The sequence below is a fragment of the Haliaeetus albicilla genome, chromosome 15, assembly GCF_947461875.1.
Source record: "Haliaeetus albicilla chromosome 15, bHalAlb1.1, whole genome shotgun sequence".
NCBI lineage: Eukaryota > Metazoa > Chordata > Aves > Accipitriformes > Accipitridae > Haliaeetus > Haliaeetus albicilla.
In genome coordinates this window covers 31,812,769-31,837,946 of record NC_091497.1, presented here as the reverse complement: position 1 = coordinate 31,837,946, position 25,178 = coordinate 31,812,769, and the positions used below count along the sequence as shown (strand labels likewise).

Here is a 25,178-nt window from a genome sequence, read left to right as displayed (position 1 = left end):
GGTAACTGACAAAGCAAATCCTTTGCTGTTTTTCATGAAGGTGATAAATGGAACTGATAAGACTCCTCTGGAGCACAAACCCCCCAAATAAAAAGGTGATAAGTTGGAATTAGCTGCTTTTAGATCAGTGGTATAGAAACCATTTTACTTGGTATAATTGGAGAATTAGCATCAAATGAAGCCTGTGAGTGTTGCCTTACTGTAAAGTCGTCACTAGAATTGGGGCTAAAGTATGAGGAAAGGTGATGAGTGTTACCAGAGGTGGAGCTACCTGTGGCTTCTCTTCGTGGGCTTCTCTGCAGAATGAAGCAGCTGAATATATTCAGTAGTCCTGCATCATACATGCATATCTATATCTCCCTGTATATATTTGCCTTTCATTTTCAAACTGACTCTGGCATGACTTCTTTTAACAAGCAGAGCAAATTAAAAGGATTTTAACATAAGCTCATGAGGAGGATGCTGGAAAGATAGCTTTTTACAGTATTTTTTTTTATTTCTGAGTGGGCATGAGATGATAGTACAGTTGGTTATTTATCTTTCATAAATTATATTCAGTGCTTAGATTTGTGTCTCTTAAATTTATCCCCCCCCCGTAACCTAACATTTAATGATCCTTCTGGCTATAAAGGAAACCCAGATTTGAGTCAGAGCAGTTTTGGAGCTGAGCGATGTATTGGTCAGATGTGCACAACTTAGTGGATCTTGTTTTTAACTGTCTTGACACAGCCCTGATGGAGCTCCTGCTCAGAGGGCATCTTGGAATAGGAAAGGAGAAAGTAAAGACTGTCCACAGGAAAGGCTAACATCACTGCTTTCATCCCTTTCCTGCTCCAACATAGCACAATGTGGATTCATTGCTTTAGGCATCCTGGAAAACAGCTGTGACCGGTGCATGTACTATATGCACAACAGTCACGGAGAAAGATTGTCTTCCTAGCGAGTGTCAATTGTGCGGCTTTATAGAGGAGAATACAGGCAACAAAGATGGCTTACTGTTACTTACTCCTAGCTTACTGTTCCTTGAAAACCTGTTGGAAGTCCACTTCCTTCTACAAATCCCCCCCCCCCCCCCCGCCTTTTATATGTGGTTGTACCATGCTAGTCTCCACTTGAAGCTTTCAGGAGTAGCAAGCATCCCTCTCGTAGGGCCGTTATACCTGTCTGCCTCTTCTCCAAGGACCAAGATCCTGGAGTGAAAGTGCTCTGCCATCAGAGTGGTCCCACCTCCATAGCTTTTTGGAGGGAGCAAGAGGAGAATGCTCAAATGAGCCATGGCTGTTGCCCATTTCCATGCTCTGCTGAGGGAGAGAGGTTTGATGTAATGGGAAAAACATTTATTAAGTGCAACTTGTCTGCTTCAGTCTCCCTGGTATGCTTTAAAAGGAACGTGATGCTCTGTCCTTACAAGCCAGGCATACCAGACTCTGGGAAGACCATTTAGAAATATTCTGTGCTGCTTCACAGTTAGTAGCTCTGATGCCCAGTTTAAATAACCTGAATTTCCTCTTGGCTCTGGGAATGGGGAACTAATCCCACTGCACCCCTCACCCCCAGAAAAAAAAGAAAAATTGCATTATTTCTTTTTGCTTGCTTCCTTTCCACCTCCTAACCAAAATATTTCCTTTGTGTGATGGTAGACTTGTTGGTTCTAATAAGTAGGGTTGGTTTTACCCCTCCCTCCCCCAAGCCAGTCTATTTTCTTTTATTGTATACTACCTGCTTCTCTTGCCATCATTCACCTCTTCAGTGCCTTGGCAAGGTAGAACAGAAATGCAGTTAAATAGTACATGGCCATACTCTGAGCCAACTTGTTTGGCCTTTCTATTTGGTTTCTTTCCTACATAGTCTTACAAGGCAAATCTTGAGGAAACACATCTGACATCGCTTTAGCAGTCAGCGGTAAGCCCAAGTAACATTTGCTAGGTTTGATTTCTGGTTTTGTCTGCATTTTTGTGGTCTCAGTCTGATGGAAGAGTGTACATCAATGCCCATACTCCCTTCTGTGGTGGGGGTTCCTGCACACATGCTGCAAGTAGCCGGCTATTTCCATCGTAAGGGGTTCCCTCTGGCTCTCCAGCTCACTGTAGACTAGGAAAGTGAAGGTTGTTCATTTCTCTACAATGTACCATGGACAGTCGACTCTTGTTTGCACTGAAAAGCATTCACCATGATAGAGGAAGGAATATATTTACATTGAAGCAATGTTGGATAGTGCTACCTATGCAAGTAGGCTTGTAGTTAACATGGTATAGATGTCCTGCAATGCACCAAAAATTCCTTATGGTGAGCTGTGTTTCTGCGAGGAAGAATATGCAATATTTGATTGAATTTGGGCTTGATACGTGACGAGTCGTTGTGTTTATCTGGCCTGCAGAAGACTGTAACTAGATGCATGTCTGTAACTCTTTGTCACAGGTTCTTGTTATAATAGCAGTCAGGGATAGGATTTGCCTGTGTAAAGTATTTCTGGCAAAGTGGGTACTGTTGGTTCTGTGTCTAATTACAGTTGCCATTAAGCGCTGGAACTTTGATTTGAGAAACAGTACAACTCGGCTGCCTTTCTCTAAGCAGAATTAGCTACCTGTAGCAATTAACATGTGCTTTACAAAAAGTGGGAGCAGGCTGAATCAGCTTGAGACTTGGCGAATTTGGCAGTGCTGAAAGAAGATGCATTTGTTTGAGATTTGAAAACCTAATTGTGAAGATTTTAATCTCTCATGATGCTTTATGTAACAGAACACCATGTGATCTCAGGATCTGTGGTGTCGTCACTGTTTGCCCTTCTTGTTTTTGTTGATCATGACCAACCACTATTAAACTCTGCAAACTTTGAATAGAAGCAAGTGGATAATCTTTAACGGGCGAGGCTTTGTGATTCTTGAAAGTGCTGTGGAGTTCAGGACCCGTGGTTAATAGTGGAATGCTAATGCTAATCTTACGGCTGCCAAGGACCGAGAGGTATTTCTTCCGACCCTCCATCTCGGGAGAAACTAATCAGCAGGTACTAAATAGATACATCAATGAAAGTGACACTTCTCCAGAAACAAGGCTCTGACCAAATAACCATGAAAGTGTTATTCTTGGAACTGGAACAGCATCTAAAGAGGTATTTATAAAGTTTTTAATTTTTAGATGCTTGATTTACTCATCTTCCTCTGCTTTAATGATTTCTTAAACTATTTTGTTTGAGCAAGTACTTAAAAATGCTTCTCCTAAACCAAGGTGCTTGGCACTTGTTAAAACTATTTCAAACTGTTTCAAGCTAGGAGTGTCATACTGCTTGAGGGTACTGTGTCACGCAGAGTGGTTTACTTATTCACTGAAAATCGACATGTCTTGAAATCTTTACCACAATATTTAAAATAATCCATATTATAAAATGTTTGCCATTACAGTACTTTTCTTTCCTCTTTTCAAAAAAAGTTATTCTAATTATTCCAAATCTTAAGTAATGTAATGCTAAACCAAAAATAAGAATTTATCATGATTTGAAACTTATTATCACACAAGTTCATATTCATTCAAATATTTTTTCATACATAATGTATACTATCTTCTGTCTTGTCACATGTCTAAAGAAAAGTTTAGTTAATTGGTTTTGTTAAATGTTTGGAGAGGCATTGAAATACAGTTTAGTCTTCTGCAAGTTACATTTATTAAACCTCCTTTTCCATATAAACAGTGAAATATGAAATACATGTTTTTGATCTGGTTCCTTTCTAGTGTTTAAAAGAAATACCAGTTAACTTGGTGAATGGGAAGAATTAGTTTATTGAGCTAAAAATATATGACAGTGGGGGGAGGAAAAATGCCCTGACTCTTCATGTTGTAGAGTTGTTGTTCTGTGTACAGAAGGCAAATATCCTTCTGTGGGAGGGAGCACAGAATGTGTTCTTCATAACTTCTGATCTCTGAACTGGTGCTTTTTGTTATGCCACACCCTTAAAATCCAAAAGCTTTGCTTTTATCATGTAAATTTTGACAAATACCAGTTAATATATTTCACGTGATATTCTTGTCATGTTATGTTTGTGATATTGCCTGTGGTGAATAGCTTTCCTCTGTGAATGGTGTCTCTTTAAAGAATATAAATTTATACATTGGAAAACTTTTTTTTGAAAACTCATTTTTAATTTCTTCAGCAATCGACAGTATCTGAAAACATGCTTGAAGTTTCAAATGAATGTTAAAAATTACACTAATTCATCTGAACGCCTAAGGAACCAGCGTAATGGAAATCTTTTATAATAGCAATTGAACTATAATGACAACAGTTATGTTATGCTTGAGCAGCGTGTGTATACAGCAATGACCTGTGTCATTATGTATTGCTGAACAAGAAAAGCAGCATTGAGAAGATTGTTTCCTACCACGAACCACGCTATTCCACAAAAGTGTAGTGAAAAAAGTGTGATGGAGTAGACATGTGGTTTTCTTTAACCTTTCTTCATTATTAAGAGGTTTTGCTATAACTGATTTTTACTGATGCACCTGGCAGCATGATGTAGCACCTCTAATCATAAACCAAAATCTGCATCTGTTAGTGTCGTATAGAAAATTTGGATGATTTCTCCTGTATTCTTATCCAGCAAGCTACTTCCTGTTTACTTCTCACTTGCTTTTGTTTCCTCTAGTTTCTCTTGCAGAGACGCTGGTTTTGCTCTAGTTGTTTTTCTGGTGAATTAAGGCTGGCTGACTGTCACGTCACCATAAATTGCAAATGAAGGAGAAACTTTAACCTCTCTTGCAGCTGTTCTTGGCTAATGTTGCATGTGGTTGTATTTTCTTTCCAAAACTGACCCTACTGAATGCGTGGGCCAAATCCAAAGAAGCATTTGGCTTTTTCCGGGTTAGAGGCAGAATCTCTTTTGAGAGTGAGTGAAGTTGTGTGCGTCCTTCTGGAGGAAGGAGGAGCGGTTCCCAGGTCAGGCATCGCATTTAAAACTTTTAGGATACTGACACAGTGGATCTTCTCCTACTTGCAGTCCTTGGTCAAGGGCAGTTTACAGCCTACTGAGAAGGGCTATTACTCTTAAGGAAATTAAATACTTCATACTTTTTCATTTTAAGCGTTGGCTGCCAGAATGAAGTCCAAGATCTAGAGTTCAGGCACTGGACCTCCACCAAAGTGCTTTGGAAAAGTGATCCCTAATGTCTTTGTGCTACTGGGTAGCTGTCTAGCACTAGGCAGCTGGAAATGGTGATTATATGGGAGTGCAGGAGCTCCTACTTGTCTTGTAGTGCAGACCACAGACAAGTGGCTGTGTCCACTTGAGATCCGGTGTATATCAGCACCTCTCCATATTCGTACTGAATGAATGGTGGTGTGGCATCCTCCATATTTCTTTTTGAAACTTGGTTGGAAATGCAGATGATGTGAGCATCAGCGGGGGGGGGGGGGAACCAAGTCAGAAGATCTTTGAGCCTCTAGTTATGGCATCAGCTGGGAGAAGGGTGTGCTGGATGCACCCGCTAACTGTTGGGATGCTTAAGGTGGGCTGTAGTTGGTTAACATACATGAACAATACTGAAGGCAGGGGCAAAAACTACTGGGTCTTGCGCTATTATATTTAGGTCATCCCTATCCGAACTTCAATAACTTCAGTTTGTTTAAAGCGTACCTTAGTAAAGGGCACCAGTCTCTATCTGATGATACCAAGGGATAGAAAACCCACTATAGTCCTTCTTACTGTTTTTAAAAGGCAGACTTTAATTCATCATTAGATAAATATTAAATAGATGCCCTCTAATATGAAAAACCAAAAATCTGACAGCCCCTGAAACCTAGTATTTACTCTATTTAAAAGTAATTGTTCATGCTTAGTTAAATCAGGTCAGGGTCCTTCCAGGGTTTTCAAGGATCCTTTGAAGTACCTTGACATCTTTTAGTCTTATCAGTATAAGTAAATTCCCTCAACCCCAATCTCTGAATCAGTTCGATGGTTCTTTTCTACCTGTTTCAGTTTATCAACATCTTGTTTTAAAATGCTGAGTTCTTCAGTAATGGGGCTGAAAAACAGGTTTGGGCAAACTAATTCAAGGCAGGAGCCTATCTCAGTTGCACCAGTGCTACCCTGTGACTCAAAACATTCACTTAACAAATATTTTTGTTTATAGCTGTCATGATTGCTTGTACTTGAACTGCTGATTGCTGTTACGGTCTACCTGCTTGGGGCTTCTAGCAATTAGTAGTGGCTGGGAAGAGTCAGAGAGGAATTCCCCCGTTCTGTACCTTGTGTGGGTGCAGGCAGTGCCTCCCCAGAGGGAAGGCTGCCTAGGGTTGTTCCTGTAAGAGGTGACTTGTCCTCTGCTTGGTGGGACACCGCAGCAGCGATTCCCTGGCTCCAACAGTGGAGCTGGAAGAGGGGCTTTAGATCCTGTCCCACAGCAGGAGTTCTCTTTCCTTCCTATAACTTGACAGCAGTGCGGCAGCTCGCCGCGTTGATGCTGGGGAAGAGGGACCACTGGGCATCTGGGCTAACACCCTGCGTGAGAACGAGGAAACATCCCTGGGAGCTGTTTTGGACTCCCATGCGTTACTGAGTGGGTTACTCATCTCAGACTTCTGATACTGCAGTTGGTTAGGTTTTGTTTTGTTTTGAGTTTTGGTGGGGTTTTTTAAGCCGCAAAGGTTCAAGGTGTCACCTTAATGATCAGTGGTTTCTGGAGGATGAGGTAATTGTTTTCAAGAAGTGTTAGGTGCCTGATACAGTATACACATGAGCTCAGACCTTGTTTTGTACAAAAGACTCTTGGAACAGCCAATGAAACATATTTTAGGTGGATGTCCACCAGAAAACAGCCATCAGCAGTATGAGGGAATGGACTGGGCTGCTTTGTAAACAGGATGCCACTCATAAATTTAGCCAACTCTGCATAAAGACGATTACCTGGTTATTGAATAAGTATGAAATAATATGCTGTAATCTTTCCTTCGCAAGCTGTGTATTAAAAGATTAAGAGTGTATCTTCTGTTTGCAGAATGTCTGGCTCAAGGGTGGCTAAATGTCAGTGGCGTCAGTGGCCACCACAGAGCCGATGGTCTCGAGGTACTTGCTGTTTAGAAGTTAGAAGATAGAGTCCTGTGGAAAAGGAGGGCTTTCTACTGCCCGAGTCTCCTCTAGAGCAGCAGTAGAGTACTGAGGAAGACTGAATCCCACCTGAAGGAGAACCAGGACTTCAGGATATACAAGCCTTTTGTAGGTGATGTGGACCTATGCTAGCTGTTTGCAGTCTCTGGCCTGGAAGGTGCTCCAGGGACATGTTCAAAACATGCTGAGCTGGCATATTTGTGTTCTGACTGTTCTCTTTGGTTTGCAGTGTGGCAGGATTACAGGAAAGTAGTGTTGTGCTGAAGTGGGTAATACATCTCAAAAGCCATAAGGCACAGTCAGGTCAGATTAAAATATCTATTTATCTGTCTTTAGGTAATTTTTTTAGTAACTTTAAAGCACACCCCATTTCATAGTCTAATGTACTTTCCCAGGTATCTTGCATTCTGTTTCAAACCAGTATTGCTTTACAATTTCTTTCTTCAGTAGGGGAAGCTTAAATGTTTCTTACATGGAGATACTCTGTTGGGATTTCTGTAATAGTGAGTCAGCAGGATTTGTGTCTCAAGTCACTGAAGCTATGCCTGGATTAAGAAGCCTGGGAGTACTTTCCCATTCCAGGGTCTAGCTGTACCTGTTTCTCAATGCCAGACTGAGTTGAAGCACAGCACAGGTTTCTCTCATATCCTTGTTTCCACAAGAAAAGGAGGGGAAAAAAAAGCACAGGCTGGGCAGGAAATTGTCCAGTAAATGCCCGACTTGGTGGTTTATAAAGGGAAGCAAGACTTTGGAATATACCACACTGTGCAATAAATCTGGTAAATCGGGTCATTCTTATGTGTTTCTGGAAATTCCCCCATGCTTCCTGAATGGGTGGAGATACATGGGATTTGACTCCTATAAAGGAAAGTTTCCATTTGGATATAAAAATACCTTTAAATACATTAGAGTGAATTCAGCCTGTTTAAGTGCACTTCTGCTTGGATGGAACAGCAGGTTTGGTATTTTCTCTAAATTTTTTAGGAAGTTTCTAAAAGATGATAAACTGTGGGTTCAGGCACAACTGAAGTAGAGTGTTTTGACCACTCAGACATTAGGAAATGCGGTATTACAAATTTGTGTGATATACATGCATTAGAGCCAGGGGATTTAATCTGAAAGCAAGTCACCTAGTTGTTCATTGATACTGAAGCCTTTTGCCAGTGATTGCGAAGAAACTGAGATTGTATGAGTGTAAACAGACAAGTGGATAAAAGTCTGTTGTCTTAGCATATTTGCTGAGGAGGAAAAGCGGCATTGAACTCTCACCTTATTGTCTTTGTTCTAGTACACGTGTAATCGAGTAGCGGTGTTCGAGGTTTATTATTATTTAACAGAACGGCCTTAAAAGTTGTCGGGCAGAACACGGTGGTAATGAGTGATCTGCCATGTCAAAAGCCAAGCAGTGGCAGACCTTCATCCTCGTTCACGGCAGATTGGATTCCACGTCTTGTGCGCTCCATTCCCGCACTGCGGTCTTACCTTATATTTTGTTTCCGTACTTTTCTCCTTTCATCTTCGTTGACTGTTTTTAATAATTTCCATAGAAGCTGGAGTAGGGAACTTCTTTCCAAACTTTCTGAAGACCATAGGACAATGCTGGTTAATTGCAGGGGTTTTAGCTTTGTTCCTCACAACTTTGAGTTGGCTTCTAGTGTGATATACTTCTGTGGGAAATGCAGGCTTAATTTCAAGTGTTGAAAAGTGGCCATCAAAGGGAAAACGATACTCAGTGAGATGTGTAGGCCAGCTGTTATGCCATATAAATAATTTCTTAATAAGCATGACTAAATTATTAGCTGATCCAAGATTTTCAATATAGTTTCAAGGGAAACAATTAGAAAAAGGGGAGGAGGTGGGAAAAGAGGAAGGAAGGGATTAAGTGGTTAAAAAAAAAAAGCATAACAGGTGTAGGCTTTACAGGGGGCTGGGGATGGGGGAAATGGAGGGACTTAAGGTCCTCCATCCCCCCACCCCCTTCCACAATTAGCACCAGTCAGTAAGATGTAGTATTCCCATTTCATGTGACTTGGTGTGACTTCTCTGTAGCCTTAAGGAAATAGAAGATATTAAGTGTTTAAAAAATAACAAAAGATGACCCTTCTCAGTTACAGGTTAAATTGGCTGGGTTTTTTAATTTGATGACTAAATCCCACTGTGTGTTATCAAGGAAGGGTGGGGTTGGTGGGTGTCAGCCACTGTCCCAGAGTCCCTCCTGGGCTGTTTGCCCCCCTGGGACAGAGATGCTGTTTATATTAATATAGAGAACTTCAGCTTTTCCAAATGCGCATCGTGCCAAACCACTTCCTATACTTGCTATGTTTCTTTTGTTATGTTAGGTGTAACTTGAAATGCTCCAGTGACTCTCTTTCCTCCCCTTTTCATTTAATTTTGGAATACACAGTTGAAAAATCTGTTGTACAGTTAGAACAAGTGGGATTAAATGCTAGTGTAAGTGGTTTTTACTTCAAGGTGCTCTCCTTCGCTTTGAGAAAAGCATTGCACATGAAAGCTACGGGTAAGACCAGGGAATTGAACGCTCTTTTTATGAAAAATGTTAAATCTAAAATAACTTAAACCAAATTTCACATAAAGGAAAAGTGAAATTCAGCTCCATGCTTCAGGTAGTGAAACTTAAAGATTGTAAAGTTTTATCACTTTTCTATATATGCTGCTTTATGGCACTAAACGTTTTTTCTCCCCTTCCATCCTGGGGACAGTGTCAGCATGCAGAGTGACGTTGTGTGCAGCTTTCTGGAGGAAAGAAAATCAATTCTGGCTCAGATGTCTCACTTAAAACTTTCAGGATGCTAACACGGTTGGTGGATCTTTTCCCACTTGCAGTCCTTGGTCAAGGACAGTTTATAGGATACTGAGGAGGGCTTTCACTTTTAATGAGTCAAGTGACTGGACTCTGCGAGGAGGCTTTGAAACTCAATGGATGTGCACAGAAACAGGGTCCTTCATCCCAACTGCATTGCTAGATGGTCGTCTATGGATGATCTCAGGAAAGTGGATGCCCCATGTCCCTCTCCAAGCATAAAATTGCTCTAAGATGGTTCATACTTCTTGCAGAGTTCCCTCTGACCAGTGAAGAGTGGATTATCTCTGTGTTTGTCTATATCCAGGTACTTGATACAGACCTTATGTTTTATTTTGTCAGCATTAAAATTGGTAGAATCATTATAATTCTCATTAAAACCAACTGGGCTTGACTTAGCAATTAGTTGCCTGTAAAAGGGAAAGAGGATACTCTCAGAGGAGCCAGTGAGAACCACTCCTTGTTTGTCTTTTGATCTTACATGGTTATCTTCTTGCTTTTAAATGCAGCCTTCTGTCTCCTGTGCATAGAGCACAGCGTGATACTTCTGTGTACGCATTGCGATTAGAGATACTGTCAAGTTATTTCCAGAACCCCAGTAGGGTGTATGTATTCTTTCCGCTGAATATTTATTTAGTTACGCTTGCACATCTGGCAAAAAAAAAATTAAAATTACAAATACAGCACTTCATTTCACTAGCATCTTGCATAGCTTTCCCTTTTATCTGTTTTTCATGGAACTAAAAACCAGTTCCTAGCAAACCAAATTATAGATGCAAATAACTTTACTGTGGGGGAGGAAAAGCACACATTTAGGAAAACTGAGAGGATAATATCTGGTAGCGAGAGGTTCTTCAGTTTAGCAGAGGTATGTAAATTGAAATCTGCAGAATTCAAACGAGAAATAAAATATGTGTTAGCCTTTGGTGCTGAGCAGTAAGTTCTCAGTGGCTTGGTTTCTTTAGATCAAGATCCTAGCTACAAGTTTGAGGCTGGAAAAGGAGGTTGGCTGAGCTGCTGTGATCCTTATTTAGACTATCTGAATGTGATTTTTTTTTTTTTTTTTTTTGGTCCTTAGTCTGTTAAAAACATAATTTTCACTTACTGTGGGGAAAAAAAAAATCATTGGGCAGCTTCTCAAGCCTATCTTGTACCTTTACTGAGATGAAGAAAAAAAAATCACAGCCTATTGAAAGGAATAATCCTTCAGTCCTTGATGTCAACTGCAGCCAGAGTTTCCTCTTTAAGTTATTACCTTGGAGCAATTTTGCGTAAGTTTGATACTGGGGTGGTTGCTGTCAATAAACATAGTTTTGAATTTATGAATTTTAAGGCAGAATAGTACTTTTGCCACTTCTTGACCATTTTTTAGATGCCAAGTGAAATGTCAAGTCAGATGTCATGTAGAATCTAATTACTGTAGTCTTTTCTTGAATAATTAACAGATTTTTTTTTTTAACCTCTTCAGTACTTTTATTTTGTAGTTGAAAACTGCAGCTGAAGTCCACAGGATCTGAGCCTGTCTGTCGTGTAAGATGACAGTGCACTGTGACAGAAATTGCTGTTTTCTAATATGGTTTCTGGTGTGGTGTCTTTGCAACATAGTCAAAAGACAAGATTTATTTTAAGTTCAGGAGATGCTTGTCTAGGCCTTTTAATGTTGGCATCTAAAGGCAGCATACATTGACAAGTTACTTGAAAGATAAATTTTTTAAGTGAAAGAATTTTTTCACATGCACACAGAAATATATGCCAAACCAGACTTGCATAGAGACAAAATGATTCTGTGCTGCAGCTTACCTCATTATGTGCTCAAGATGAAAAGCACTTTTTTCAAGTGCTTAGCACGATTGAATTGAGACAAGAGGAAATTATTTAGGGGGAGAAACAGTGTTTAAGAACTGAACCGCTACAAAAGGTGAAGCTGTTAAAAAGTCGTTGACTACCGTGTATGTTTCAACTTAAGCAGTTAATTTATTTGAGGATCAGAGATGCCGGTGAACTACTTGTTTAGCACTGTATTGTATTCTGCCCTACTCGTTTCTCAATCACCCATCTCGAGTCTTTTTTCTATTACTTTATGCAGTTTGTGAACACCCGGGGTGCTCCGCAGACATGCAGGCTTCCGAAGCGAGCGGCCCTCCGTGTGAGGGGTCTCTGGACAAATGTCCGTCCTGTGGCTTTACAGAAATGTGGAATTCTGCAGCCTTTCTCACCTCTGTTCCCAGGAATGTAAAACTGTAAGCTTTTGCAGGAGTCTAATATCGTGTAGTATCTGTTAATGAGGTGTTAAAAGAGATGGTTAGAAGGTTTTGAGCAACACAATAGCAGTCATCTTGATTCCCTTCTAGTGCTGTTCAGGGAGGGTGAGTGAGTGAAAACACCAAAATCTGAGCGAAGTGCATGTTGAATGTCATGGTGGAGGAGGCAGGAGGGGAGACAAAGCGATGAGCAGGCAGGGGGAAAGGGAGTTTGGAGGATTATTTTCCTTAGATCTTCCGTAGATTGTTTTATTTCATAAATGATACATATTTTTAAAAAGCAACAGCAACCCCCCAACCTTTAAATCCGGAGTTCAGTCTCTGTCCTCGTCAGGCAGACGATGGGGTGTTGAGGCGAATATCGGAGGTTAGTGGTGCTCCCCGCCCCCCACCCAATTTTGGGGATGAAAGTAGTACATGTCCTGTTTTTTATTTCCTAGATGATCTGAGAGCTCCGAGCTTTCTCAGCCATAAAGGGACACTTAACAGTTTGCTTTTTATAGGGTGGGCAAAGCAGAACATGCATATTAATATGCAGTCCTAGTTACACAGCTGACAGCTTTCTGTTGAATCACAACTCAGCTTGTAGGCATCTAAAAATAAATGAAAGAATTTGCTAAAAGCCCACTGAAGTTAATGGAAGATGGTTAATGAGTTTAGTGGGAATTGGATTTAGGATCATATCTGTATCTCTTCTTCGTGAAGATATGCTAATGTAGATTAAAGAAGGCAATGTTATTTCTTGTTAATCGTTATCGCTTTTCTGTCATAAGTGGAATGATGGCATTTAATAATTATCATGATGGCATTTAATAATTATCATTATGGCAGCACCAACAACGCATCGTGACTTTTTTCATTTGTACATGTAAAAATATACATACAAATGTTTGTCTGTACTGCAACTGCAAAGCAGGCGTTTCAAGGGTATGTTTGTTCAGGCGTGTGAGTTTGCTATCTTGAGCGTGTCATTTTATAAGGACCTAATTAGCAGAAATAGGACTTCTCCTTTTTTACACCTACTCTGCCCTTTTCTGATTAAGAGCTTCAGGGGACCGAGATTGGCCTGAGCTTGTGTCCAGCTGCAATTTTGTTTATTTTAGGGTCCCCAGGAACTGCCATGGTGAGCAGTCATTTGAGACGTTACTGATTTTCAAAACCAACCCTTCATAAAACATTAATTTAGACCAAGCCTAGGACAGGAGTTGATACAGGTTCTGGTGCAGATGATGTGCTTTTGGAGCTGTTTATTAAATGGCTCGCTTGATCACTGAATGCGATGAGTACCATCGTGTGTAGTAAGTAACCTCTGCAAAGAAAGTGGTTAGTTGAAGCGTACGTACAAGGTATGGTTACGGGTGTTTGTCCATCAGGAGGTGGACGCATATGTCTTAATGCATTGCTTCTAATTTACTCGCTATTAAATTTGCAAGTCAACACAGGCAAGGGTTGTTTTGAAAAACTTCCTTTAATTTTCTGCCCGTTAGGCGCTATCCTGTGCAGCTTCCCCAGGTGCCCGAAGGGCGAGATGAGAGCTGTGCCCTTGCGGGACGTGCATCGTACGTGGTAGCAGGAAAGCGGCTGTGAGGAACTCTTAGGTGTGACCTCTCTCGTGAATAGGATTAGTTTGTACTACTCTGCTGGCATTATTGAATGAAAGAATAGTGGGCTAGGACAACATAAATAAACTAAGAAGGATGATGCAGATACGCAAATGCTAAATTTAGCTTTAAGATGATTATTCTGTGCCTCCTGGCTTTCCTGCTTCTCTGGGAGCAACACCTGTGACATAGATGTGACTTCCAGTTCTTGGAGAAGTTTGCGGTAGAGAATCGAAGAGGTTTTTGACTTCATTTTTGTGCCTTTAAGTCATGTAATGCCTGATGAAAGTGCAGGTCTAGAAAATAGCGGGTTTTAGAGGTGGGCCGTTTCTTGTGGCAGTATTTGCAGTGGTCTGATTCTAACTGTTGGGTCTCCTAGCTGTCACTGGTGGAGAGGGTCCCTTGGATGGGTTGTGACTGCAGTGGCTGTGTTCCATGACACGTGAGAGCATAACGTGTGTTGAGAAACACACCACAGTTAGGTGGGAGAAGAATTTTTCCTAAATTATTAACGCACATGCTGCAACTTTTACGACCGTTAAGTGCCGTATGGTAGAATCCAAACGTGAGTGAATAGGTTGCTGTAGAAGAAGAGCATGGGCTGGCTTGCTAGAAATCCGCAGGCTTGTGCTGTGCGCGCTTTCTGTGGATGATCTGATGCCTGAATATTTTTTTTTTTTTTCCTTTCCATGAATGGTTTTACGGGCTAATGAGGCCTGCGTAAGGGATACAGAGGGACGGCTGCTGCTCTGGGGGCTCCATAAGAGTCAGAAAGGGTTTTACCCGCGTACGGTGTGCGCCCGTCTTGCTTTTTACCGCCTTTCCCAGCCGAAGCGGGGTCCGGGGGCTGAAACTTTGCCTCCCCACGGGGCACAGAGCACGAATCTGCGGCTGGGGGGGGGCCGGTCGCTGCCGGCGCTGCCCGGTGCCCGTAGGTGGCGGTGTCGGCGCGGCGACGGGCCGGCCCCTCGCTCCCGCCGGCGGCGGCTGGGCTTCCCCTCCGCTCCCGTAATTATCATTGCGGTGTTTGGTTGGTTTTCGGTGTGTTTTTGGGTTTTTTTGTTGTTTTTGTTTTTTTTTTTTTTTTTTTAAATTCCCTCTTCATTCTCGCGCGTGGAAATCGGCACGGCGAGCCTGTCAGGGTCTCACAGGTGTGTCCGTGTGTGTGTTGCCGTGTGTCCGTGTGCCGTGTCCCGTCCCCCGTCCGTGTCCTGTCCCCCCCCCCCCCCCCCCACGCGTGCGGGTCCGTCCCGCGTGGGCGCTGCGCGGCGCGCAGGGCGCTGCCGGGGCCGGGGGGGGGGGGGGGTGAGCGCTCCTAATGAGATGCGACGGAAGGGAGGGCGGAGCCCGGGTGGCGGCGCAGCCAATGGGCGCCGGCGCCGCCGCATAAATTATGGGGGGGGCCGGGATGGCCAGGTTTTGTGCGGCGCGGCGGAGCGCTGACCTGGGAGCTGGCCGAGCGCAGCCCCGCGCCCCGCAGGGTCCCGCCGCCCGCCGCCGCCGCCCGGCGGAGCTGCCCCGCCGCCCGCCCGTCTGTCCGTCCGGAGAAAGGGAGACCTGATTTCTTCCGGGGAGCGTTTCTGGCCGCGATTGCATGAATGCCCGATGTTGTAGACCAGTGGCAATGGATCTAGGAGTTTATCAACTAAGACACTTCTCAATTTCTTTCTTATCGTCCTTGCTGGGCACCGACAACTCGTCCCTGAGGCTCGACAGTAGGTAAATACGTGTTGTGTCCGAGGGGGCTCTCGCCGGCGCGGCGGGAGCGGGGCAGGTGAACGCCGGGCTGGCTCCTTTGTCCGGGGGAGCCGCCGCAGCGGCGGCACCGGGCGCCCGCCTCGCCTCGCCTCCCCGGAGGGGCTGCCCTCCCCGGCGCCGAGCGCTTCTGCCGCAGCCCTGCCGTTAAGCTCCATCTTTGTGGTCTGTTGGGGGGCTAAACGCCGGGATATCTGAACCGGCTGCAGGCGGGGAAGGGGGGGTAGGGGTAGTGGGGGGAGGTCGGGGCGGCTTCACAGGTTGCTTTGCTGCATTGGAGCATCCCGGTGAGGCGGCGGCGGCGGCAGGGCAGCGTGAGGATGACTTTCTCAGCCAACTGGCTACCAATGCCCGCGTCTCTTGTCTCTTAAATAATTCAGCCGCCGCTAATGTTGTATGTTGTTTCTTTTTTTTTTTTTTCTCTCTTTCTTTCTCTCTTGCAGCTCCTCTGGTGCAAGCGTGGTAGCTATCGACAACAAAATCGAGCAAGCGATGGTACGTACCGATTGGGGCATAAAACCCCGTTCGTGTTTAAAGCAGTAAACAATATGGGGATGCGGCGGGCGATGGTTAACCCGTGCGCGGACACGGGTTTTCTAGCGGGGCCGAGCAGGGAGGGGGGGGGATGCAGGGCTTTGGCTTTGGGGGCTGCTTTTTTTTTTTGGTTGGTTGGTTGGTTTTTGGTGGTGGTGGTTTAATTGATCAAAGGCTTCCTGCGGGGAGGAATGCGCACGTTTCCCTATCGATGCCGGGGAAGGAATGACGGCATCGCTTTTGGCTCCTGCCTCCCCAAACGATTGATCCCGGCTCCATGCGGCGGGGGAGGGGCGCTGCTGGGGCAGCAAGCGGCATTTATTTGCGGGGGGGAGGAGTGTATTTTGGGGTGCTTTCCGTTTTACTGCTTTGAACTCCCCTCCCAGCGCATCCCGCTCCGGGCCACCCCCCCCGCCCCCGCTAAAGAGGCGCATCCTCCGTACCCTCGCTTTTTATTTTATTTTTCCCCCCGCGTCGGGCTGCCCGGACCCGGCGGTTCACCCTCGGGGTCCGCCGGCCCGGTCCGACCCACCGTCCCCCCCTCCCTGCCCTGCCCTGCCCCCGGCGCGGTCCCGCCGCGCTGCGCCTGGGGCCCGGCCGCCCTTTGTTACTGGAGCGGTGCCTGGAGCCGTTCTCACGGGAGCCTCTGCCGACTGTTGCTAGGCAAACTCCGAGCCTTTAACTCCCGGCTATAAATAACTCGGGCGTCGATTGGCCGGGCCGCGCCCTGACGTCACCGGCGGCCGCGCACGGCCGGCGGGAGGGAGGGAAATGCGGCAACCTGCGCCCAGAACTGGCTGCAGCCGGTGCGCGGGGCGGGGGCGGGGCCGGGGCGGAGGGGGCGGGGCAAGGGCCCGGGGGGCGGGGCCAGGCGCCGGGGCCGCACGTGTGCGGCGGGGCCGCAGGCAGCGGCGTTGTGGCCGCGTCCCGGTCCCGGTCCCCCTCCTCGGTCCCGGTTGGGGCGAACGAGCCCCGGCACGTCTTAACCGGGCTTTGCCCGGCCCCACTCCCTCCGCCGAAGGGCCGCCGGTCTGGCCCTGCGGGCGTGAGCAAGGGGCTCGAGGCCCTGGCTGGGATGCTGTCTTGCGCCCGAGCGGAGCTGGGTTCGCACCGGCTCTCTGCGAAGGTGGGATCCGCTGGATCTCTGGCTGAGCTGGGAGGGAGCCCGGGCTGGGCGCTGGGCTGCTTTCCTAATGCACGTGCTGTGTTCTGCGTTTCAGGATCTGGTAAAGAGTCACTTGATGTATGCAGTAAGGGAGGAAGTGGAGGTCCTCAAAGAGCAAATCAAAGAGCTGATAGAGAAGAACTCCCAGCTGGAGCAAGAAAACACTCTGCTAAAAACGCTTGCCAGCCCGGAGCAGCTTGCCCAGTTCCAAGCACAGCTGCAGACTGGTTCCCCGCCTTCCTCTTCCCAGTCACAAGGGACGACACAGCAGCCTGCTCAGCCAGCGTCACAGGGGTCAGGGCCTTCGGCATAGTTCGAGATGTCATCGCCATCGTGATCTCTGGCCTCTGGACTGCCCAGAGCAAGAAGGACTAGCGGGAATCCGCCGCAGCCTCCCTTCATCCATTTCAGTGCACACTGCAACCCAGACTGAGGACTCCATGCCCTGCACACATCAGGAGAGGCTTCTCCCCCCCTGTATTACGCACTCATCTGTCTCTCTCTTTCCTCCCTTCCCCCTTTGGCTTGAAGGAGTCTTTGTTCTTAGGTTGATTGAATAAAATAAACTTCTTCCAGAGAATTAGCACAATTACACTGGGGACTTGAGCAGCTTCTGCAAATGGCTGAGAAATGAAGCTGCATGCCTGAATTTTTTTTGGTTTGTTTTTAAATCTTCCACTCATCCAGTGATGTAACTGATACAAGTGCTTTTCGAGCTTGGAAATATGAAGAAATAGACTGGAGTAAAAAGCGATGGCTCAATCCCCCATAGTGCACTGGGGTTCCAAAGTGAGGACTGATGCATAGGATCTAAGAGGAAGAGGGAGAAAGGTAAATTCAGTGTTTAACACTTAACTGTCACCTGAAACCTTAAGTGCAAATATTTGCACCGTTTTCTGAAGCAGTGGACAGGTGCATAAAGCTGTATTATATATAGAAAGCAGGTAGGTGACGTACTGTTGGGTCATAGGATAATTACAATGAAGGTTATTTGCCTACTGTATATTTGTGTATTTAGTGTAATTACTTTGTAAAATAGAAAACTGTAACTATTTAGGTTGTACAGATTGAAGTTTAGTTGTTTCATTGGCTGATCTGAAGAAGTTTGGAAAGTTTTTTTTTTTTTATGCTACATAAATAAGAATGCACCTACGCAACTGTTCAGAATTTGGCAGATTTATGCTGTTTGTGTAACTTCTGAAGTTCCCTGGCTGCTGATTATCTTGAAGTAAATCTTTGTTCATTGTAGTTTTGTTCAAGACAGGAAAAACCACTCCAAAAATTATCAAACCCTGCTAGCAAAGAGTTTAAAAAAAAAAAAAATTGGATTTCCCAGTATGGATTTTTTGCATATGATCTGTATAGTAGTATGCATATGTTTTTGTGCATGTTCTCTAAACAGTTGTAACACGTCAATGTATTTAACTGTTGCACTTGTCAACTTTCAATAAAGCATACAATGTTGATAAATCATTGTTTGTATATTGTACTAATGTTAACTGCAGTCGCTTTCAACATGTTGCAGTGCAGCTTTACATGAGTGGTGAGGTCAGGAAGTGTAGGTCTGGGTGCAAGACCCTGCCTGTCGGCTTCAGAGCTTTAGTTTCAGCTAAAAGTGCAGCTCCTGCTTTCCACAGTTTCTTAAAAACGTGGTGAGCTTGAAGTCAAATGAAGGGGGGCGGGGAGAATAGAGGGCCCGGCTGAGCAAAGCTCCTTGTTTTGGTCCAGTTCTGTACAGTTGGGAGTGTTGGCTGCCTTCTATACAGGGAGTAGTAAGTAAGCAGGAGCGCAGACATCTGTATGATCAGCCATGAACGTATAAATCTTGACCAGCAGTTGTTCCCTGCAGCGGCAAACTGCACCCTTGCCTGGGCACAGGTCGTCCCACGCTGGCAGCGGCTTTGACACCCTTAATTCAGGGTGACAAAGGCAGGGAGCGTTACAGCTTCCCCAGCAGGTCACCCATAGCACCGCCGTCTCTCAGAAACTTCCAGTGACGAGACCGGGCTGAAATCTCAATGGCCAAGAATTTCTCACTTTCACCCCCACAGCTCCTACCTTGATTATTTCATAGCTATTTTGTGAGTAGAAATCACGTGAACTCAGCATGTTGTGTTAATTCTGCCCTCTGAAATTGTTGAGAAGAATTTCCAGTTGTGTGTGAAGATAAAACTTTCCCTTCAGTTTGAAAAAAAAAAAAAAAAAATTCCTTTAGTGATGATGATTAAAATACAACTGAATCTAAACCTACAACTGTCTAGGTGAACGGCTAGGTACGTTGTGATTGATAGCCTGCAACTAGGGGAGCGAAGGAATTTGCAGTTTTTACAGTGGATTGTGTTTGCTGGTGTTGAGGATGTGAATCTTTGATACTTAAGAGTATTCACAATGAGATAAAATAGTCAGTACTTGGAGTAGTAGGACAGTATTTTGACCTTGAAAACAGTGTCCTAGAATTTGAATACAAGGAATTAATGTAACTTAAAATGTAAGGGTTAATTACAATCTTTTTTTTTTTTTTTTAAATAGGATCTTGTATGACTGCCTACTCCATATAATGAAAATCAGGAGATACCATTCTTTTGGAACTTCATGTTATTGAGACTAGTCAGATATAGCAGAGGAAACGAGAAGGTGGAGGGTTCAAAGGCGGGAGAGATCACCTTTTCGTGTGATTCATAGCTAAATTCTTGCTTTTTGGGTACTCATCGTTCAGCGGTTCAGGGACTGCTTAGCTGTATCACAGCACAAGTAGTTGCATTACCTTTATTTGGATTAGTATTTCAAAGTGCACGCACAAGAGTGTCTCTGTGGGAGTGAGTGTCAACTTGAATTCGTAGTTTGTGTTCTTGATATTTTGGTATATAAGAGTGTTCTTAATAAGGAAACGCCAGAGAGAAATGTGAGATGCTTTTTTTCATGGATTAAGCTAAAATTAGAAATTGATGATAGCCTTTGTGACAGAACAGCACTTGAATTATTTGGATCTGACAAAAGGAATGCTAATTTTGGTGCGTTTTAAATGGCTTAATTGTCTCCAGTTGCCTTTATATTCTGAATGTCTCTTCAGCACTTCCAGGCCATAACACTGAGTATATAAAAAAGTCAATCTTAACATGCAGATCGGCTTTTTCACCCGCTTCGCTTACCAAAATTTGCAAAGAATTATTTTTTTGTTTAAAAAAGAAATTGACCTCTGGGTTTATTTGTTTTAGTTCGTTTGAAGAGCAGCCTGAGTGTATTCTAAATCCAAGATTTATTTTTTTTTTTTAACTGTTCTTTAATATAGTATCTGGAAGTCTGAAGGTTTTCAGTTAGGTAATACATTAATAATTTTAGTACACTGTGCTTCAGTGTTGGCAAATCTGATCATTTAGTCTTAGGTACTGAATAGTTTTAAAACTACGGAGTCAGTTTTTTGGAGCTGTTTATTGATTGCTAAAGTTAGGCAGAGCAACATTTTGTTGCTGAGATGATTTTAGCAACAGCTCTGCCAAAACTGCAGCCTCTCTCCATGAAAAGGATTCAAATTGACTAAAATGGCACTTGAGACCCAAACAAAGAGTAGATGTTTCAGTCAGTTGTGTGTGTTGTAATACTTCTGGAATGAATTGTTTTGATTTTTGCTTTTGTTCTAGAACAAATCATTTTTCAGAGCACTTTAAATCAAATGTTATCAACAGTCAAGTGTGTCGTCTTTTTCCACCAGAATTTTTCTTTGTACAAACTCCGAGATGCTCAGGTTTTCATCCACAGTGAGAATCAAATTAAGTGTAATCCGTCTTTTATATGTAAGGCTTTTTATTCTCTGCATATCTTCAATTCAGTAACTCTTCAGGCTATATTCAAGCTGTTTGTCATTTAACTTCTTGTTGACAATTAGCTGCACACTTGCTTTGTTTTAACAGCAATATGATAAACTGATAGAAGCAAATTATCAGGGAGACCAAGTTGCTATTTTTTTTTCCTCTCATGGCTTTTTTTTTTTAACCCGATAATTTCTGGCAAATAATTTTAAGGCAAGTCCAGATTGTCCAAATTCTGGGGGCTCTATAGATACTTGGGGAAGAGAAATATGCTTCAGTAACATGCCTGGAAACTGTCTGGAGAGCACCGAGACAAAACCTCCCAGCAGCAGTGGAGTAAATGCAGTGCCTTAGAGATGCCTCTCCCTAATTCTTATGGAATAAATCAATGCCTGGGAGGCAGCTTCCCGTCTTTCAGCCGGAGAAAGAACCCAGCGAGGCTATTTGGGAATTACCACCCTTGATTTCTGTAGCTACAATGAATGTATTTATCTCAATACAAAGAATTTTAATTATTATTTATTCCTTGTAGGGTGAAATAGCAGTACTTGAGCTCGCTGACTGAAGGCATACTTGTTTAGCTGAATATATGCCATTTGCAAAACCTCTCGTTAAGTGTCTTGAGTACTTTAGTAACAGTTCACGTCGTACAGACGTTGCATTATTTCTTGCTTTTCTCCTCTCTCTTTGGGATTATGCATTTTTAACTTTCTGGAGAGTTTTCTGCTGGGGTGAACCTGAAACAAGTTATAAATCCAAGGCTTTGCCTAAGCTGGAAATTAGCCCAATTCCAACTATTGCTGGTCAGCGTAACTTCAGATGTATGAAACTAAACGGAGGGTGGTGGTTGCTGGAGGGAGCTCCGGGGAAGTCTGGAATGAGCTTAGGCATTTGAAATGCTTGACAAACACCTGCCAGCGGCCCGATCCTTTTCCTGCGATGAGTAAGCAGACTCTTCTCACTGCATTTAGTATGTGCTGAGCTAGGCCAACAAACGGCGTGTTTGAAAATCCCATGGCAAGGAGTTTCCAGCAGACACTGGCAACTGCCCTCCTGAATCGGGGTCCAGTTTCCAACAGGAGCAAAGCCAAGCTCAACAATGAAGTTAAAAGCCAAGCCATGAATAAACTAACTTCCTTACATTGTAAATACATCAGAAAAGGGCAGCGGTTCGAAAGGGAAAAGGAGCAAAACTGCGAGGGCTTTCTTCGAAACTGCATCCCGGGTGATGGTTGTTCATTGAGGTGCCCCTGGAGAGTCGTGCTGGGCCAAGAGAGTTTGGGTAGGACGTGGCCAAGAGGCCCCCAAAATGTAGCACAATGAGAATTTGGGTACAGCATAAAGACCAGCTGAGGAAAGGGAAAACAACTTCTCAAAAACCTTGTGCCTGAGCTAAGCCAGGTTCTTAGGTCATCTTGAAGCTTAACTTTGATTCTTCAGCTGCGTTGGGTGGGGGTGGTTTTTCAGTGATGTGTATGTGGTAATAAATATTGGATGCGGTTCAAGTTGTCATGAGAAAGTGGCTGCAGGCAAAAAAAAAAAAAAGTCATAACACTCCAATTTACAGTCTTCTAGTTTGGGTGGACTGAGAGCTCTGTTAAAGTTCTCCCTCTTTGGAGCTCTAAAGGCACTGTGAAAAGAGGAGACGTTGAGATCTGGCAAGTGCAAGCTCAGGGCAAATCCACCTGAATCTTGGAAGTACCAAAAGGGCAGCAAAAAAAATTAGTCAGCCTTTAAAAAACAAAGTCAAGAAGAACAAACCTCTGTGGCCTTCAGAAAGGAAAGCAGATCTGCTGTTCATCAGGGAGTATGGGAAGGGAGGGTAGATGAGTTTATTTGTGATTATTTAAATTACTGTCAGCTGCTTTCCAGTCCAACATACATCAGGATCTCTAGGAGCTGGAAGCTGGCTATCTGTGCTGAGCTCTCAGATCTCCCCCCAAAATCTTATTTAAAGTATCTGCCTGCGTTATGCTCCCCGTGGAGGCTGCAGTAAATGGTCATTCTTCCTTCCATTAGTTTTATTACTGAGAACCAGCCTGTTCTGCCTCTCTGCTGCTGCTTTAATCAAAGCTTTGCTACCAGATAGCCATCAGAAAAGACATCTGCAATTCAATTAGATATGTGCTTAAACTCACGATCTCTGTGAAACCGGCCGCTGCCAGAACGGAGTGCCCTCCACGCCATGGGCTCGCCGGGACTGCAGCCTGCAGGGCTCTGCCCCAGCACTTCTGCCTCCTGCCCTGCTGGTCCTTCTTACAGATGGTTGAAATGGGGACCCATTCCTCATAGGAGGCTGGTAGGAGTTTCTTTCCTTTTCCTTGCAAAGCAGGAAAGAAGCTAGAAACTTGGCATCACTCGAGAGCCGCAAAAATCTGCTTTATAACATATCGGAGGTGGTTGCTGCAGAGTGGTGTCTTTCTGCCTCGGGAGGTAGGTTGAAGAAGCTCCAAAGGTGCTCCCGGGGTAAATTATTGCAGCTTTTGCATCGGCACGAAAGCACGATGAATTGATAGGAACGTCCGTACCAAAAGAAGTTGGGCTGCTTTATTTTCACCAACTTACTTCAGCCTGCAGTGCTGCAAGTGCGTATCCTGCGGTGCCGGCTGCTCCGGGGCCACCGTTCTTGCTTGCAGTGACCGAGATGAGGTTCCAAACACCTTCTGGGCAGGCCAGACCACCAAGCCTCTGTGAGGAACAGCTCTTTGGAATATTTCCATGACCCTAGAGGTAAAGGTGACCTCTAAGCGATGGCAGGCTGGTCCCTGACACGAAGCCCAACCTTGTTTAAAAACACTCCAGAAGGATGTTACGAAGTCCTTCAGTGGTCTTGCTTAAAGCATTTTGAAAAACTGATTATAAAGGCTTGCAACATCACAAGTGAAAGCAGTTAGAAGGGAGGTTTGTGGGGGCTTCTTTGTTAAAAAAAAGATACAGTTGACAAAAACCCCAGACCCGGAGAGAAGGGAAAAGCAAAGGTGAGCGCGGGGAGTGGATGTGGCTTGCGGCTCACTGCGAGCTTTCCTGCCTTCAGGGAGCAGCAGCCCCAGTTGATAGAAAGGCAGATTTAATGCTTACCTGGGATGGGAGAAAAGCAAATGGGGAGTGGAACAATGCACCCGAGTATAGCCCTGATGGGTCAGGGTGCTGTTACCTATCCGTACCCCCTGAGTGTAGGATTTAGCAAAGCCTTGGTAAGCGCCCTGCAGCCGTGGGCTTTCTCCATCTGCCATTCACAAGGGATTTGTCCCAAAGGTGACAATGGAAGTGCTTCGTATCTGTCAGGGGGAGGCGAGAAGAGGATGGAAGCGTAAGTACTCGTAGGCGGTGGAAGAAAAAGTCCCCTACCCATCTCCCCCTGTCTCCATCAGCTTTAAATCCAGTGAGCAATGGTGGTGGATCAAGTTCAGTCATGCTCTTAATGAACAGCAGCTCCCTCTTTAATGGGTTCGTGTCAAGGATCTGAGCCAGGACAGCCTGTTTGCTCAGAAGGCAATTACTCCTATTTACTGCTTAAGTGCCATAAATGCACTCGGGCTTTCTAAGGAATGGCAGTAGCTGTATTGCCAGGGCATGTGGAGAAAACTGAAGCGGCTCCAACCGACGACAGGACACAGGTAAGTCAGGGCTGGGGGTGCTCAGGTAGATCTAGGGTAGAGGGAGGTCACGGGAGAGGCCGTATTCTGATGTGACCTGTTGGATGCCAATACCCGCATCACTGGAAATGTCAGAGTTAGGCAGCGATTTTACTCAAGCCCTGGGCTGCTTTGATGGCCTTGGTAGCCAGCAAGGTCTGGAAGCAGATACCAGGGCCAAGCTGCCGTGATGAACCGCACGCAGAGCAGGGGATATTTGAAAAAGCTTGAAGAGAAAGCCCCCCTCTTTATTTTTTTCCCCTCTCTCACAATATTGAAGTCTAACATCGCCCCTATCTGTTTTAAAGGCTTGCCCCCAAGGAGTTTTGGGGCTGGTTTTCTACTGGAGCATCCTCAACGCCTGCAGTGCTTAAACTTGCTCCTGGACGCTCTGGGTTTTAGCAGAGCAGATATATGTGCCCAGACCCCCCCAAACCATCTACGCCGATCCCGTTGGAATGGGAGGTGGAGGGTTTGTAAGACCAGGCGACCATGGGATGGGGGCT

At 44.6% G+C, this 25,178-nt stretch overlaps 1 protein-coding gene across 6 annotated transcripts in view; it reads left to right on the top strand.

The window, feature by feature from the left end:
• The window catches only part of TSC22D1 (TSC22 domain family member 1), a 95,126-nt gene extending 76,425 nt beyond the window's left edge, over nt 1-18,701 (top strand). For 2 of the 6 annotated variants that reach the window (XM_069802665.1, XM_069802664.1), the window contains 2 exons: nt 15,976-16,027; nt 17,287-18,701. In XM_069802665.1, the coding sequence (XP_069658766.1) occupies nt 15,976-16,027; nt 17,287-17,544 (310 nt within the window). In that variant the 3' untranslated portion in view covers nt 17,545-18,701. Of the gene's footprint in view, nt 1-2,846; nt 3,110-15,164; nt 15,497-15,975; nt 16,028-17,286 lie in introns of those variants that run through there. The other 4 variants (XM_069802669.1, XM_069802668.1, XM_069802670.1 and 1 more) reach the window with 4 other exon arrangements.
• The last annotated feature ends 6,477 nt before the right edge of the window (nt 18,702-25,178 follow it).